This window comes from Panthera pardus, unplaced genomic scaffold (genome assembly GCF_024362965.1).
Source record: "Panthera pardus isolate Hobbes unplaced genomic scaffold, ASM2436296v1 HiC_scaffold_6, whole genome shotgun sequence".
NCBI classification, from domain to species: domain Eukaryota; kingdom Metazoa; phylum Chordata; class Mammalia; order Carnivora; family Felidae; genus Panthera; species Panthera pardus.
The window spans coordinates 139,903,226-139,920,360 of record NW_026526991.1 but is presented as its reverse complement, the minus strand read 5'-3'; the positions used below and the strand labels follow the sequence as shown (position 1 = coordinate 139,920,360).

The window sequence follows — 17,135 nt, the reverse complement described above, 5'->3', positions numbered from 1 at the left end:
AGAAAGTTTTAATCTGTTCATTTAAAGACACATTGTGATCAATAATCAAGCTCAGGTACTTAAAATTAGAAACCATATCTAAAGGAACATTAGTTCCAGAAGATTTAGATTTTTATGTGCCGCTAACTTTGGATTCTCAGAGGCAAAGGCAAAAAGCATGGCTTTGGTTTGCCTATCCTTCTGGGAGGTGGGCGTTTGCCTGTCAGCGAGGCTGTAGATGGCGGACGAGCAGACCCTGCATTCAGGACAGTGCACCATGGCAGTGGCATTGGTGCCGTCTGTCTCTCCCGTCTCGCGGACGTGCAGTGTTTGCTGTTCAATCTTTTTGAAGGGAAGTTGCACTGCTCTTTGCTGTGCTGCTACGCAACGTCAACTTGTGGTTTTGAAGGTCAGCTTTCATTGACCCAGTGAAACAACTCATTTCCCGCAGTTACACCCAGGCTTTACCATGGCGATCTTGAAGGGTGCATTTTGGGAATTGACTTTACTATGACTTTCTCTGGTTCCATAATTTCCAAGGAGCAAATGAGTTGGTCTGAGTGAGTAATGCCTCTTACCTGGTTGTTCTGGTCTTCTGGGGCCCTGTGGCACACACCACAAACCGGGGGGTTTCTTACAGTCCCAGAGGCCAGAACACTGAAGTCAAGGTGTGGGCAGGGCTGTGCAGCCTCCAGAGGCTCTGAGAGAGTCTGTGCCAGGCCTTTCTTGGATCTTCTGCTGGCTTCTGGTCATCCTTGGTGTTCTCAGCTCGTGGACATATCACTCCAGCCTCTGTGTCCACCCCCACATGGAATTTTCCTCTGTGTGCCCTCTCCTTGTCCCCAGCTCCCTTTGCCTGTCTCTTATGAGGATCTAGAACCAGCCTGAATCACCCAGGGTAAGTTCCTCCTCTCATGCTTGCCTGAGTCCCATCCTGTAAGGGCACATTCACAGGTTCCGGGTGTGAGGACACCTGAGTCCCATCCTGTAAGGGCACATTTGCAGATTCTGGGTGTGAGGACATGGAATATCTTTTTGGAGGCTACCATCCAGCCCAGTGCACCTGCCGTGGCCCACCCGGAGGTCCCAGCCTGTCTCGTTTATGAGAACCTTCTGTTTCCCCTCTGCCATGGTGGGGTCTATGACCCACGGAGGGGAGTATATCTGAATACATACTTGGAGATTTGGGAAAAAACTTTTGTGTGCAGACATTAGGGGAAACATTCTTCCCAGTAGCAGTCAGGTGGGAGCATCCCAGATGACCAGCGACGGGAGCATGCTGATGGATGGATTGCTCTGAGACAGACTGCAGGGCGCCATGAGCACAGGGTGGATAAGGGATGGCCAGCCATCTGCCGCAGCCAGGCCTGCACATGGGATAAGGGATGGCCGTCTGTCCACCTGTGCACAGCAGGAACTGTGAGCAGAGGCAGGAGGCTCTGGGTAACAGAGCAGAAGCTTGCGGCTGTCTTCTGGGTCTGCTGGGGTATCACCAGTGGTTTCTTCTCTGCTTTCCACCTTGTTCTCCTATCTCTTAATTGGGTTTGACTTTGTCATGGAGGGGAAGCCTCTCTGTGTGGTTGGGCTTGCTCTGAGCTCTTCCTCGGCAGTAGGGGGTGTGACTGCTTGGTCTTGATTCTGCTCAGTTGCCCCCATCTGGGGGCCGCCTCCAGCCGGGAACTTTGTGGTTTGGTTTGGTTTTCCGTGCAAAGCCAGGTCATCCACACGGGATTGACCCCCCCCCCCCGCCCCCGGTCTGGAGCACTGGGACCACTTTTATCGTCAAGATAGCATTTATGCCATTTCTACAGAATCTACAAAGAAGAAATTATTTCATTTTCAAAAGACTTTGATGACCCAAGAATTTTCCTAGTGATTCTGATGACTTTGTTCCCAGCAAAAGAAACCACCTTTCGTTTTGTGCATGTTCAATGTCAAAATTATGTTTTAAGGGAAAAAAATTAGTCTGTATCTCCATATTTCAAGGTTCTGGGGTGTCTTTTCCCATCAAAAGGGCAGCAATACTCTGATTTGCAGTGTTTGTCTTTTGGGCTTGGGGTAGGGGTCCATCAGGTGCCTCCCACCACTGCGCAGGATACCCCAGGCCTTACTTCCAGAAGGAGCTGAGCATGAGCTCCATCAGGCAAGGGACCCACCTGTGTCCAGAATGAAGCCTTCAGGAGAGGAGATGTGGTTAGCTGTGTTAACTCGGGCACACACGCTTCTCAGGTCCCGGGTCCCCTGCCTTTGGACAGGAGTTTAATGGAATGACATCACCATACCAGCAGCTGCCCTGTTTCACCTTGGACGGTTGCTTGAGCACTGGACTTACTGAGAGAAACCGTATGAGGTTTCCATCTGTAGCTGTGGCCTTTGTCCACTCTCTCTGCATCCTGGGCCCAGAGCCTTGCCAGCTGCTCAGCTTGTGTGGTTTCACTCTACAGGCGTGGCTGGGTGCCGCCCCTCCACTGTCCCAGGCCACAGAAGCCCTGCCCTCCTGGCTGTGACACCCCTGCCCCTGAGATGCAGGAAACCTCGCTGGGCACAGGCCACCTGGCTCCTGGCCAGGCGCTGGCCACCCTCCCATGTTCTCCCCTCTGCAGCGCAGGGCAATCGACAGGGAGGGGACCCCAGCCTGCACATCTAGTGGTAGGAAGTCTGTGCTTCTGAGCCCATCGTCCCCTCACAGGGCTGGACTCGGTTCATTGCTGCTGGGCAGTCTCGGTGAGCCAGCAGCACCGTCCACAGCCCCTTTCTGTCTCGAGATGGCTACATGAGCATTACATCCGTGGGCACCTGCCACACTCTGTGTGTTCCACAACCCCGGCGGGGGGCCCAGGGGTGCACATGATTTCTACTCACTCCCTTATATGTAGCGTCTGCTGGGGGGACGAGGCATAAAACAGGCCACTTCCATGAGACAAGACTCTTCCCAGGTGAAAAATGGTCCTTTGAGGCCAACAAGTACTGATGTATAACCAGCGTTGTTCTTGCTGCTCAGAGGCGGGTGGGAGATCTCTAGGTGACATAGGCGGGGTTCTGCCTGTCACTGAGCCTCAGATCCTTCGGGGGTGGTGGTGGTGGTGTTTCAGGTCGATGGGGGACCAGGCCGAGTGAGCCCTGAATCGTCTTGAAGGGTAGAAAAGTTGCCTGTGGACAGAGGGATGTACACAGGAGCTCCCATCTCTGAGGAGGGCTGAGCCCCTCTTGTAATGGGCAGAATTAGTTATGTGATTTCCAGAGAATCCTAGAGGGCTTGTGGAAGAGAGTCATATTGCTGGCCTTGGGGGGATTGACCTTCTCTGTAGTGAGGCTCTTGTCCTTGTGGGGAACAGGGGCACTCGGTCATCTTGCTCGCCCAGGATGTGGCTGCTGCTGCAGGGCTGTGGCAGGGTGAGGTGGGGGGTGGTCTTCAGGCAAGGCCAGAGGACACAAAAGACCAACTGGAAGCCGTAGAGAATACACAGGCAGTGTGAGCACTTATCCAATGGCTGGAATCCAGGAAATGTGTTCACAATATCTTATGGCTCATTTTAAACCACTGTAAAAATTTCAAGCTTTCTATAACATGTTGTGCTGTAAATCCGTGTTTACACTCTTACCGCTGACGTTGTAAAATGACGTCAATTGTTAGTCACGAAATCGTACTCAGGGTATGTATGGTGCTTTAATTTACATTGCTTACATGGCATTGATCCAGAAGTGACCCCTGTGTATTGGTTTTGATCTCTGGGAGGAGAGAACTAATGTTGCTGTGCTGGTTGTTTAGGTCTTTAGACATAGGCGCTCCCTGTTCATTACACACGGATATCAAGGGATTTGCAAATCTGTCTGGTGGATGCACTTTCTCTACCTTAATTAAAAATACAATTTTATTCATTTATTTTTATCTAAATACAGAAAAGTCACATGTGATAGGTGGTTAAGTCAGCCGACTATTTCTGTTTCATGGCTGCTCGACTACAACTCCACCTGCGATTGGAGAAACTTCTGAACTACTGTGTGGACACAGCTTGTGGGTCCAAGCAGCTTTGGGGTCACACCCTTGGGATGACAGTCAGCAGTTAGACTTACTTGTCTGTGACCCTTCCTGACAGTCTCTGGACAGCACAAATAACCGTTAGTGTTGGCAGCCGGTGGGCAGTGTGAGGGGTCAGCGGAGGCTGGAGCCCTGCATTTGACAGGCCGTCTGGGCCATTGGAAGGAAGCAGGCCCTTAGCTTCTGGTTCCCATTGGGCCCCCCGAGCCACACTTTTCACGTTGGACGTTGTGGCTGCTCTGGGCATAGACAGGTCACGTTGGTGCAGTATTTCCCGACCGCCAATGGGAGGCACCTGTTTGTGCCGCGTGAAGGCACAGAACTTCAGGGTTTGGCGCCTCATCAGATGGGGGGGTGGCTGGAAAGTCCAAGACGGCTCTGTCTTTCCTGCTGTTCTCCTGCAGCAACAGCCAGGAGCTTCCGCGTGTTCACTGATGACTGTCCTCGGCAGCCCCTGCTGGCCCGGTCGTCTGCTCCCGGTCTGTCTGCCTTACAACGTCCCACACACAGGCTCTGGGGTTCAGACGCCAGGACTGCCTCCGTCACCCTTTCTCCTATACCTGTCCACTTCTCTGTTTCTCTTGCAAGTGTGAATGTGATGTAGTGCTCAAGGGGTGGGTGGACCAGGGTAGGGAGAGCAGGCAGCCCCATGGGACCCATTAGTGACATGAGGGACGGGAGGGTGGTGCCCTTGTCAGCCTCCGTGGGGACGACCTCGCCCACGTGGTGCAGACTGAAGCCAGATGCCTCCGGCTGGGGCTGATTGTGGACGGTTCTCCCAGGATGCCTGCGTTAGGAAGGCAGTGTGTCCGCGCTGGCGGGGGGTTTGTTTGCTTGGTGAGAAGGATGAGCTGTGTGATGACAGCGCAGCCAGGGTCAGGCCAGCAGATGTGGGAATGAATGAGAGGGAGACGGGGCTAGGGAAGCAGAGGGAGGATGAGAGGGGGCACCAGGGAGGCAGGCTCTGGCCCCCAGAGGAGTGATGAGGGGCAGCATTGGGACTGGGGTCCCAGACGGGATGGGACAGGCCTGTGTCTCCCGCCTGCACACACGCGCCTGTTTAGATTCCTGTCCTGATGTGTTCACGTCCTCCCAAGTGAGAGGACACACGTGTCATTTCTAGTGTCCATAACTTGGTAAGGTCCTGCATGACTCTGATGTCACTGGTGTGCTGCTAACAGCTGGCTCTCCAGAAAAGAAAAGGCACTGATTTGTAACCTTTGCCAATTTCCATGGTGTAAGTACCATCCCTGTGGCCAATTTCATGGGGCTGGTGTGAGGCCAGTGAGCACAGATTTGGGACAAGGTGTGCAGGAGCTGACATTTTGTGGACCTCCGATATACAGACACAATGGGTGTGGAAAGGGCACAAATAACAGTAAATAATTTGGAGCCTGTGAGTTTTGAGTGTTTCCTGCCTTTATTTTTGATATAACTTATTTAGCTGTGAGTCGCTGTTATCTGACTCATATTAACAGCTAAGTCTGACAGTCGGTGTTCAAAGTTGCCTGAAAACCATCAGCTCATCAGCCACGTTGGCCCTGGAGGCCCTGGAGGCCCTGCCCAGCGTGTGATGTGTTGCGCTTACAGATTTGAGAGCCAGGTGGGTCCTCCCCCAGCCACAGGCTCCTGAAAGGCGGACGTGACTTGCACATCTCCGAGCTCATACCCACACTCTCCATGCAGAACCTCAAATGTGCCAGGATGGCAGCATCAGCTCTCTGAGTTGGAACACTTTCTCTGTGTTTCTGTAGGAAGAGTCCTTATTTGGAACGTTACTGAAGCCCTAGGCGTGATTTCGTTTCTGTACAGGACAGAAAACAGACGCACATGTACATCACCGGGTGGTCCCTTTGTGAAGCCTCTGCACAAGTCACGTGTGTTGCAGACGCTTGTGGTCTTGAGTCACATGCCAATGTGTGCTCCCATTCAAACCCTGCTGTGTGCGCCGACATAACTCACACATTGGTGCTGACACCCTCGACTTGTGTGCGGGGCCATGCAGACACTGCTGCACCACAGCACATGATCTTCCTTCATCATCGCCGCCATCCTTGGCCCAGAGTGCAGGGGCACCAGCAAGTACTGTCTAGCAAGAGCCACACCTGCACCTCACTGTGGAGAGATGGGCCCTGAGCTTGGCCCTTCCACGCAGAAGCAAGCAGTTCCTGCGTTTTTGGTGGGGGCGGCAGAGACAGACACGGAGACACAGACACAGGGGGAGGCAGAGAGGAAGAGAAAATGGGGCTGGGGGGCAGTAGGAAGGTGGGTGAGGGCTTGGAGAGATGAATGAGTGAGGGGAGGGCTCTGTGTGCCCCTCAGTGGCCCTGCTACTAGATGTAGGGACCTGAGCTCAGTGCATGGAGAGGGACTGCCTGCGGGGCTGGGGTCCACCTGGCTGTGTCCATTAGTTCCTGGCTCAGCTCAGGGAGAGACAGCTGACCTTCCAGGCTGCCCAGAGCTGTGATGGTCAGTGTCTCCACACGTGTACCCAGGGTACCATGTGAACCCCTTGCGGGGATGCAAGTGGGCTTTTGTTTTTCCAGATGTTATTAAAAAAAGTGGAGCCTGGCTTTGGAGCAGGTGCATCGCCGTGGACACACCTGTGAACAACGGCCCTGCTGTGCGTTCTGTATCCCGGGTTTGATTTGCTGTTGGTTGACGTTTAAGGTCCCAAAGACCATGAAATCACACTTCTGCAGTGTTAATTCACTTCATTCTTCCAGGGAGTCAGAGAGTTAATTTAGAAGCCCAATGTGATCTTCAGGCACCCAGAAGATTTCCGTTGAGTGAAAATTGCCCCTTTTTTCCTGCTTCTTGAATAGATGAGATTATTACAAAGGAGGAATACATTTTCTTCTGGAAGATGAGCTGCTTGACGAGTCTGGGCTGTTCGTTTGATGCAGAAATCAGTGCTTTGATTTATTGTCATTAGGCTGTCCTGTCGCCTCTGCTGGCCCTGACAGTCACAGCCAGGGAGGTAGGTAAATGGCCCTACTTTTCCTGCAGCTATTTGGTAATTCCCCAGGAGAATTTGGCTTTGCCACTCAGCCTGAGAAGTCTGAGGAGGCAGGGGCGCCATGTGCAGGGCCTGCAGTGGCCTGGGGCAGGCCTGGGTCCCCGGCCCACAGACAGTGGCCTCCCCTCGCTCTGCCCTGTCCTTGCTCTTGCCTCACCCAACAGCTCCTCTCTTGGCCTCCCAGGAGACACACCGCATCTTCTGGTAAAGCAGGCGTCTGGCCAGTCAGCAAACACCTGCGGATCAGTGGGCATGCCCAGCCCTGTGCTAGGTGTCATCTGATCGACCGATGGGCAGACAGTCCTGCCTCACTGGTGTCCACCTCCCGGGAACCATACCTGGGAGGGTGCACCTTCCCTGGTCCCTGTGGGGACACCCTGCCACCCTCATCTTGCCTCCAGGTCCCCCCATGGCGGTGGCACATTCTAGGTGTGGTCCTCCATTGCTTGCACCTGGTCTGGCTTCCCTTGGGCCTCCACATTACCCCCACCCCTTAACCTTGCTCTCCTGTCTCTGGTGAGTTCCAACCCGAGGGCTTTCCAGGCCAAGGACCTTGGGGACAGCAATGTGGCTGGGTGGGGTGGGGCTCGCTCCAAGACCCCATCTACATAGAACTCACTATTTTTACTTAGTTTACAGATTACAGATTAATGAGCATAACCAAGTGTCCAAGAGATGTTTTGATGCACTCTTAACAATAACCTCATTGTTACTGTCACCATCAGGGTGGCTCTGGAACAGTTTACGGCTGTCTTGGGGCAAACTCTTGCTGCAGTGTTCCCTCCCTGCCATCCCTGGGTGCTCTGGGATGGTTTCCAAACCCAAGTGACAGGAACGCTCCTCTGTGGGGATGGCATCTGGGAGCACAGGAAGAGGGTGGTGGGGTCGTGAGCAAGAGGGCTCTCCCTGAGGACAAGGTGCCTTTGAGGGGCACCTGCATGCCCTTTGTAAATCCCTCTTCCTCCTGCTGGCTCCCTGCCCAGAGCCTTCAAGGGGGGACTTTTGATGTTCCATCTAAAAAGAGACTCTTTCCTGGCACAGAGGGGGAACTCCCACCCAGCTGGCATCATGGGTGGACACGTTTTCTGGAAGGTCTGTCACACTTTAGGGAGATCTGATGGCAGGGTACACATGCTGGAGGCAAGAAGGCCCAGCTTTCTGGAGAGCTGTGGGGTCTGTGAGGTGGGCTGGCTGCTTGGGTGGGGAGTGGCTCCCAGGGCTGTGCTCAGCAAAGGTGGGCCTGGAAAGCTCTGTCTGCTTCCCGATGGCTCCGTGAGCCAGCCTGGTGGAGCTGGACCACTGTGATGCTGCCCTGAGCCCATGTTTCTGTGAGCGTGCCTGCTGGCCGAAGCCTGCAGCAACCAGGCCCTCGCTTGGGCACACACATGCAGCTGAGAGTGTGGCCTGTGAGAGAGGCAGAGGGATAAGGCTTCCTGCTCCCCCAGGACACCTTCCCTGTTCCACCCTCACTCAGACCTCGCCAGGCCGCAGCCACCTGGGCGGAGGTGAGCAAGGGGGCCGTTACCTGGCGATCTTGTCTGTGCAGGACATGGTGACCAGTTGCTCACCCAGCAGGACGCCATCCCATGTCTGTACGGTGCTGGGGCCCCGGACGGGGACGGTCCCTTCCCCAGACTCGATCTTGGTGCGTAGATGTCCACGGAGCTTCCTGACGATGTGCTTACTGCTGTTGACTAGGAGGTAAGAGGCAGCTGTGAGAGGCTGGGACCCTGTTTGTGCAGAGGGTGAATCCCCACCTGGAGTGGTGTGGGAGGAGGGGGGCCCCCTAGACACCTGCTAGTCTGGGGAAGCACAGATAAGTGTCCCAGTGGAGGGGGCCAGTGACTGGTGCAGAGCTGGGCTCCAGAGTGCCACCTCTAGACCAGGTCAGCTGACTTTGTATAATGGGCCAGACAGTAAATATCAGAGGCTCTGTGGCCTTTTGGCCTCTGTCCAGCCACTCACTGTGCTGCCACAGCATAGACAGGTCAGTGAATGAGTGTGGCTGCATTCCACTTTATGGATGCTGAAATTTGAGTTCCATATAACTTTCATTTGTTGTGAGATATTTCTCTTTTCACCTTTCTCAGCCATCTAAAAATGTGAAAACCATGCTTCATTCACGGGCCATACAGAAAGGAAGTGGGTGGGATCTGGCCTGAGGGCTGTGTTCTGTAGGCCCTACGTTTCCTAGCTCCTTAACCCTGGGAAAGTTACTCATGACCACTGTGACATAATTATTGCATCTTAAACTAGGGCAAATCATGGTGCCTGCCTCCTGGGCTATGGGGGTGGATGAGATAGGGCATGGACAGTACAACAGGGTGTCCATTGTCACCCAGGGTCTCTATGAGGACGAGATGGAGCCTATGAACTGGTTCCTGTGGGTCCCTCATGCCTTCATTTCATATTCTCCTTTCCTTTCTGGAGCCCCCTCCACACACACACACAGACACACACACCTACGCCACACCCCATAGTCCATGGTTATTTGGAGAACTAGCATGAACAAGGTGAAGATTGTTTTTATCCTGTCTTTCTTTAAAAAAGTTCTGCACATTAAGTCTGGATTATATTGGGATATGGAAATGGTTAACTGCTTTGCATACAAATGATATATAGCACAGTTATTCCAGCATTTACATACATATGGTGACATGCATGGATACTAAAGATACTTCCTTTAAAAATGTTCTATTTAAGTTCTGAAGTCCTGGAAATAGGATTTCTCTCTTATTTATCATTACTGAAGGCATAAAATAATAAAAAATATGTGGATTTATATAGGCACCTTCTTTTATAGATCTCAAAGTAATTTCCAGTCTATTTTATCATTGTTTGTAGGAACTGAAGTTCTTTGACTACATTTCCATTGTACCTCAAGCCCATGTCTTAGGGAGAAAGATTGCTATACTCCTTGAAGAAAGTAAACTTTTAAGAGGTTTAAGATTGCTTTTTGATCCTCACCAATGAGGTACTTGATGAGATCCAATTTTGACTGATCTGTAAGTCATCCACAGAAGGAAGAACCAAGATGAGAGACTGAGCCCTGGGTATGCAAGCCAGGGATGCCCCACAATGATGACAGTGAGGGTACAAATCTCTGTTGCTTTCAATGGCACTAGGAAATCAGATGATGACAATGACTCTGGTGGTGATAGTGATGATCATCATGACAGTGATGGTGATGATGGTAATGGTGATGCTGGTGGTCATGATGATGACGATGATGGTGATGATGGTAATGGTGATGATGATGGTGATAGTGATGATGGAGATGGTGATGATGGTGATGGTGGTGGTGAGTGGTGATGATGGTGATGGTAGTGATGATGGTGATGATGACAATGGTGGTGATGATGATGGTGGTGATGATGGTGATAGTGATGATGGAGATGAGGGTGATGGTGGTGGTGATGAGGGTGATGGTGATGGTGACAGTGGTGATGATGGTGATGTTGATGGTGATGGTAGTGATGATGGTGATGATGACAACGGTGGTGATGATGATGGTGGTGATGATGGTGATAGTGATGATGGAGATGAGGGTGATGGTGGTGGTGATGAGGGTGATGGTGATGGTGACAGTGGTGATGATGGTGATGTTGATGGTGATGGTAGTGATGATGGCGATGATGACAACGGTGGTGATGATGATGATGGTGGTGATGATGGTGATAGTGATGATGGAGATGAGGATGATGGTGATGGTGACAGTGGTGATGATGACGATGGTGACGATGGGGATGATGATGGTGCTGATGGTAATGGTGATGATCGTGGTGATGATGGATGTGAGGATAATGGTGGTGATGATGATGATGGTGATTATAATGGTGGTCAGGATGGTGATGTCGATGATGGTGATGATGACAATGGTGGTGATTATGAGGGTGATGGTGACGATGGTAATGGTGATGAGGAGACATGATGACGATGATGTAGAAGATGATATAATGACAGAGATGATGACAGTAATGGTGACGATGGTAAAATGAACATCGAATCATTCATATGACTCAAGACGCTCGAGCAAACATTTGCTTTGACCTGACTCTTTACACTGCCCAGGTGGGGTCTTACTTATCTCATCGACTTCCTGTGGCAGACAGCACTGGGAGAGTGGAGGACAAATACACCTCAGTTCCCACAGTTTACCACAGTGTCATAGAGCTTGTCATATCCCCCTATGATGGGGATATTTTCTCAGGGAATATGGTACTTTCTGCCCGTCTCTTTGTATTAATTATAGCGTCCTTGTCATTCTCTCGGTGCTCCAACTGTTGTGTACTTTTTCAGACTTTGGAAGTTGCCTGATATATTGTAAGGTTTTTCTAAATTCTTACCCTCTGCTTCTGCACAACTGACTTTCCATGCAGTAGACTTTACGGTCCGTTAATGCCCTGACAACAGGGAGTCCTGGCTTCAGTCAGCAATTGGTTTGTAGGAGTTAACTCAAAGTTCTCAGGTGGATTAATTTTGCCTGAAGAGCCAGGTGCATGAGGCACTCCTGAAAAGTGTTTATTTTTGGAAGTGCTGTGTCTCAGGCTGCCTTCCCCAGCATGCTCCCTGATGAGCGTGATCCATCCTGGGGGTGGGGGGTGCTCTGAGTGTTGGTGAGCCCACTTCCTCCAGTTCTTTCTTGCCTTATTGTGAGCGGGGAGAGAGAGCTAAAGTTGGCACTTGAAGCAGAACAAAACAGCAGTCCAGCCAGAGGCTGCGTGGACTGGATCTGCATGGGCTGTGGTGTAGTGCACCCGGGAGACCCTGGGGGTGTGCAGTGTTGAGACCCTGCCTGCCTTGTGCATGCTGATACCCCCAAATCTATAGGAATATTCTAATCTGCTGCTAGTACTCTAAGTCCTCAGACTCTTCATTATGGCATTTATCAATCTCGAGCCCTTACCTGTGAAGATGGATGTCAAGATAAAGTAAGGATTGTCATATGCTTTACAGGGTTTTCAAGTGAATTTTTAATTTTTAGGAGAGACTGGAAAGAAAGCAGAGATCAGTGGCAATTGAAGGAGCCCACCTAGGGAGCACAGCTGTGTCTAAAGAGCAAGACATGGCTGCTGCAACGCCGTTGGCAGAAAGAGAGCCAGAAATGGGGGAGAAAGGAGTAGGAATGGAAAACAGTATTTCTAAGCAACAGATAAACTTTTAATTTCTAAATCATCTTTAAAAGGTGTATGTATCCCAGAAGGTACACCTACGGTGAGATCCAGTATTTACTGTAATAGTGTCTGCATCATCCATCGTGTAGTCATGTGGGTGTCCTTTGTCTTATGTGACACAGTGGTGATCGTGATGGTGGTCAGTTATGAGGTCATCTGAATGTGTTTTTTCTATGGTGCACCGATATTGTCATATGTTGCACACGTCTGTGACTCAGTGGGCAGAAACCTGAAGATAGGGCTTTCAGGAATGTGCTTTAGACTTCCAGACTTTGTATGTGATTTTGGTCTAATCTCTTGAACTCCCCTAGGTACAACCAATGGAGCAGGCTTAGAACATACTGGCATTTAGTACGTGCTTGTGAGATATGATGCAGTCATGCCCTTTGTCATAGCATTTGGGGGAAGATGGAGGGGAGAATTTACGTGGTTAAATCTTGGAAAATGGCAGTAAGAACTGAGTTTCCCAGGTTATTTAAAAGATGCACCATGAAAGGCATTTGCATTAATGATGTTGGTGAGTCAGGAGGATGGTGCTTGCTCAGCCGCAGTGAAGGGCCCTGGATCTTGTCTATGGAGGCTCCCCTCACAGCCAGCTGGGGCCAGCCCAGCTCTGCCCACAGCCATTCAGGACATGACATCACCCTTGTGGCTCTGGCCTTGGGGAATGAATGGAGTTGCTCTGGGTCGCCAAGACCAATGACCGTCATAGCATAGGCTCATCCCTACTGGTAAGAGCCTTGTCCACCTGCTCTCCACGCCAGCCTGGCCCCTGCAGAGACTCTGGGAGACCCCTTTTGCATGCAGACCCAATCTGGGCAGGAGGCCGCTAGGGGATTTTGAGTCCTGTTGCTGGAAATATGTCAGATTCTCAGAACACTGGGAGGTTTTAAAAGTTCCCCACTCTACCCTGAATACACCAGAATCTTAGGAAGAGTGGCGGCAGGAAGCCACATTTGTGAGACTCCCCAGGTGATCCCAATAGAGAAGCCGGGTTTGGAAACAGCTCGCCTCCTGGCAGGCAACACGCCTCGCAAACATTTCAGACCGATTGGTTTTGATTTCACTTTTAAAGACTCCAGGAAGGAAGAATTACGATCTATCTAGATGAATATTTTTGAGGAAAAAAATAAAACTGGGGAATTTAGAATTTTTTGAGCTGCAGGCGTCTGAGGGAGGTGAGGCTGCTTCACAGCACAGGGCTCAGTGTTGTCTGAGACATGGACAGGGTCAGGGAGTCATGGACCCATTAGAGCCCCTGAGACAACAGGGCCAGGCATCGTGGTGGATGGCCACCATCGCTCTGTGGCACTTGTTCTTGGAAACACCAGGTCAGATTCGGTTCTCTGCCGGGCCTTGTGGCATGTGACACTGGCTTACGGGCTGTCCACACCTCTCTACAGAACTTCCTTGCCATACTGCACTCTTTAGACGAAGGGGAATGATGTCAGCAGCTGTGTCCAGAACTTTCTCTTAGACTCAGTATGTGATTCAGGTGTGATTACAGCTCCTGATGCATCACACACCTGTCGAGATGTGTGTGTTCACATGGGTGTCCCTGTGTGTGCGCACGTGTCTTGTGCGTGTGTGTGGGGGAGGAGAGCCTGGAGCACTGTCGCTTCCTGCCGAGCAGAGGAGGCTGAGGACAAATGCGGGGATGTGGTGGGCAGCAGGCGGGGAAGGTGTGGAGGGCCTGGGGAGGTCTCAGCTCCAGCGCTGGGGCTCCTGGGCACGGGTGGACCCAGCACATCTGTGTCCATGCACCTTTGGGGCTGTGATTCCAGAGCTCTGTTTAGGAACATGGAGCTGGGCTGGATTCTCCAGGGTTACCTGTTGGAGGTAGAGGCGCTGACTTCTGGGAGTGGATGGCCCCACAGGCCTGCACATCCTGCAGGGACTTGTCCCCACTGGCTCCCTGGCAAGAGCCCCTGAGAGCAGAGGCCCAGTTGCCCACATCTCCCCTGTGCGCCCTCCTTCTGAAGCAAAGGCATGCACTGGGCAATGGCTGCAGGTTCCCTGGGAAGCCCTTCCATGCAGGGTTGTCAGGAGCCAGTGCTGGCTTTGCTGAGAGTGCAGGGAGGTGATGTGTGCTCTGGCTGGGAGTCTGAGTCCAGACTTGCCGAGAGCCCCTCCTCGGTGGTCCTGGGGAGGAAGTGCCAGAGGCTGCGGTCTAAATAACCCCTGCACCTAGGTGGCTTAGGTGGTTGAGTGTCCAACTTTGGCTCAGGTCATGATCTCACAGTTCATGAGTTTGAGCCCTGCGTCGAGCTCTGTGCTGACAGCTCAGAGCCTGGAGCCTGCTTTAGATTCTGTGTCTCCCTCTCTCTCTGCCCCTGCCCCACTCGTGCTCTGTCTCTCTCTCACAAATAAATAAACGTTAAAAAAATTTTTTTAAAATAAGCCCCAGCAGCAGCTCGTTCCTGCCTGGCATATCTGCGGTAAAAATGTGAGGAAGATGCTCTATTTTCTTCCTAGCAGCACCTGCCACTTCTAAAAGCACCACGAAATAAAAGACATCTGTGTCAGGAAGTGAGCCCCAGGGTGCATCTGAGGATGTATTTGTTTGTTTTTCTGAACCACTGGCTTTGCAAGTTGGAACCGGGGCGGGGGGCGGGGGGGAAGCTGGGAGGCTGTGGTGGGTGCTGGGCGCAGAGAGGCAGGGGGACACAGTGGGTCTCAGGCTGTCTCCACTTGGCCATGCCGGCCTCAGGAGGAAGCGGGTAAATTAGGGCCGGCCCTGAACATTCTGCCAGACCTCTCCTCCCAGACCTCAGGGCTCCTGGGTCTTCATGATGCCAGACTTTTGGGAGCAAATGGAAAGACAGTTCTAAGCAGCTGTCTAATGGAGCACAGTTCACAGTTTTATACAGGAAGCCGGTCTCCTGGAGATGCAGCTTGATGAACCCTCCAGGAAAAATGAATCTGTTCCACGTTGTTTCTCCTCCTTTCTCTGGGATGTGTGACAGTGAAGGGTCCCTGCTCTACCCCTGGGGGGGGGGTGCCTGCTGTCACCTGCCAGCTCCCGGGGAAGCTCCCCAAAAGGCCCCTATATTTAGGGAGCTCCCTTATCCTGACTCTCAGTTGCATTTGCTTTCCATAGGGTGTGGCTCTGGGCTGGACGTTTGTGTTGGACACACAACTTAGACCAACTCTTGTGTTGAAGCCCCAGCCCCAAGGGGATGGAGTCAAGAGGAGGGGCCTCTGGGGGTGATGAGGCCATGAGGGGCCCCCCTTATGTGACTGATCACTGCCCTTGGGAGGGAGCCCCTGCAGAGCCCCCGTACCTCCCCACCCGCGTGAGGATACAGCAGCTCCCCCAGACACTGGGTCCTGCACTCCCCGTCCCCAGATTGTGGGCAGCCAATGCCTGTTGTTTCTAATCCACCCCAGCTGTGCTGTTGGGTTCCAGCAACCATGGGGGAAGAGAGGGGTGACACTGTTACTCAGAGCCACACTATGGGGATCTCCCCGACCACTCTCCACAGGGGAGAGTGAGGGTCTTGGAGCAAATCTGGAGGAAAGGGGAATGGATCTTTTTGGACAGGCTGCAATCCGTGTTAGAGAACTAGGTTAAGTTCAGTACACGTAGGGTTTCTCAAAAGTGCTCTTCCTCTGCACCTGCTTTATCTCAGCAAAGCCTGGGCATTCAGAAAGTGCTTCTCTGTCCTTCCACTGGCAATTAGAACACAAACGCAGCCTTCCGTGGGGGAAATCAGATGCCAAAAATAAACCTTCTCTACGTGTGTCTCGTCTGCTGCATCTCAACTGAAGATTTCCCAGGATGAGTCAGCGTCTTTACTGGGAGCAGATACCTCACAATATACGCGTCTAATTTCACTGCCTGCCTCAGACGGTCTGCCTGGTGCTGCTTTTGGGAGGGGTCTGTGTGTGCATGTGCATGTGTGTGCATGTGTGGGGGTGCATGCACGCACGGTACATGTTGCACGCACGAATAATATCAGGAAGAGAATTTACTGGCACTCTGCAGCAGCTGAACACTCTTCCCGAGATGCTGATGTCATCAGACCCACACAGGAGAGGCCGGCTGTGTCCCCGCGCTCCAGAACACAGCGTCCCCTCTGTTGGGTGGACCCCATCTGTCCACATCTGCTTTGACCAAACGCTCAAGAGGGCAGGTCCTGCCCAGCACTCACACCAGGGTTTGCTACCCGGGGCGACACCCACTGCTGGCTTAGTTACACATAAATAAACACGCTCAGCGTTATTCTCTGCAAAGCTGCAAACACAGGTGAGCAAAGCCACCTGGACCTGCTCTTTCTCTGCGTAATTCTCTCCCCATCTCCTCCCCTCTCTTGTGCAGAGCGGGGCAGGGGCCGCTGATCAACTGAAATGAGGCAGAGAACCATAGCAATTAAATAGCTAATTTTAGCTTTTCAAGCCACCTTGCTCTCAGTGATGTGGGCGATTCACAGGAGGGTTTGGAGGCTGAGGGGGCAGCCAGGCCACATGAGTGAGCATGCTCAGCACAGAAGGCCTGGCCCGGGGGCCAGTGGAGGGGAGGGGGCTGTGTCTTACGGTCGGCCGTGATCTCGTAGGGTGAGTGCAGCCTGGCGTCTCCGCAGGGGGACGTGCTCACGTAGAGATGGAACAGCACGTTGTCCCGCAGCCGGTAGCCGCCGTCCTTGGACCGTTCGAATATCGAGTGCTCTGAGTCTTCCCGCCGCTTGCTAGGGTCAGAGAGAGGGTCCTCGTCACTCATTATGAACCAACAGGAAAGGCGCCCATTGGGCCGATGCCTTTGCATCTTATTTTGTGTCTTATTTCCCCGTGTCTTTCTTGTTGCCCTCTGCCTACTGCGTCTAGAGCAGGTGGCAGTGAAATGGGGAAGGGGGACCCAGGGACAGCAGTTCTGTTCTGTGCCCCCAGCCATGTGTCCGGCCTCAAGAGGGCACCACTCCAGATG

At 52.3% G+C, this 17,135-nt stretch overlaps 1 protein-coding gene across 2 annotated transcripts in view; it reads right to left on the bottom strand.

Moving 5' to 3' along the window:
• The window catches only part of ADARB2 (adenosine deaminase RNA specific B2 (inactive)), a 418,115-nt gene that overhangs the window by 21,550 nt on the left and 379,430 nt on the right, over nt 1-17,135 (bottom strand). For both annotated transcript variants that reach the window (XM_053895707.1, XM_053895708.1), the window contains 2 exons: nt 16,748-16,899; nt 8,563-8,731 (listed from right to left, as the gene is read on the bottom strand). In XM_053895707.1, the coding sequence (XP_053751682.1) occupies nt 8,563-8,731; nt 16,748-16,899 (321 nt within the window). The remainder of the gene's footprint in view (nt 1-8,562; nt 8,732-16,747; nt 16,900-17,135) is intronic.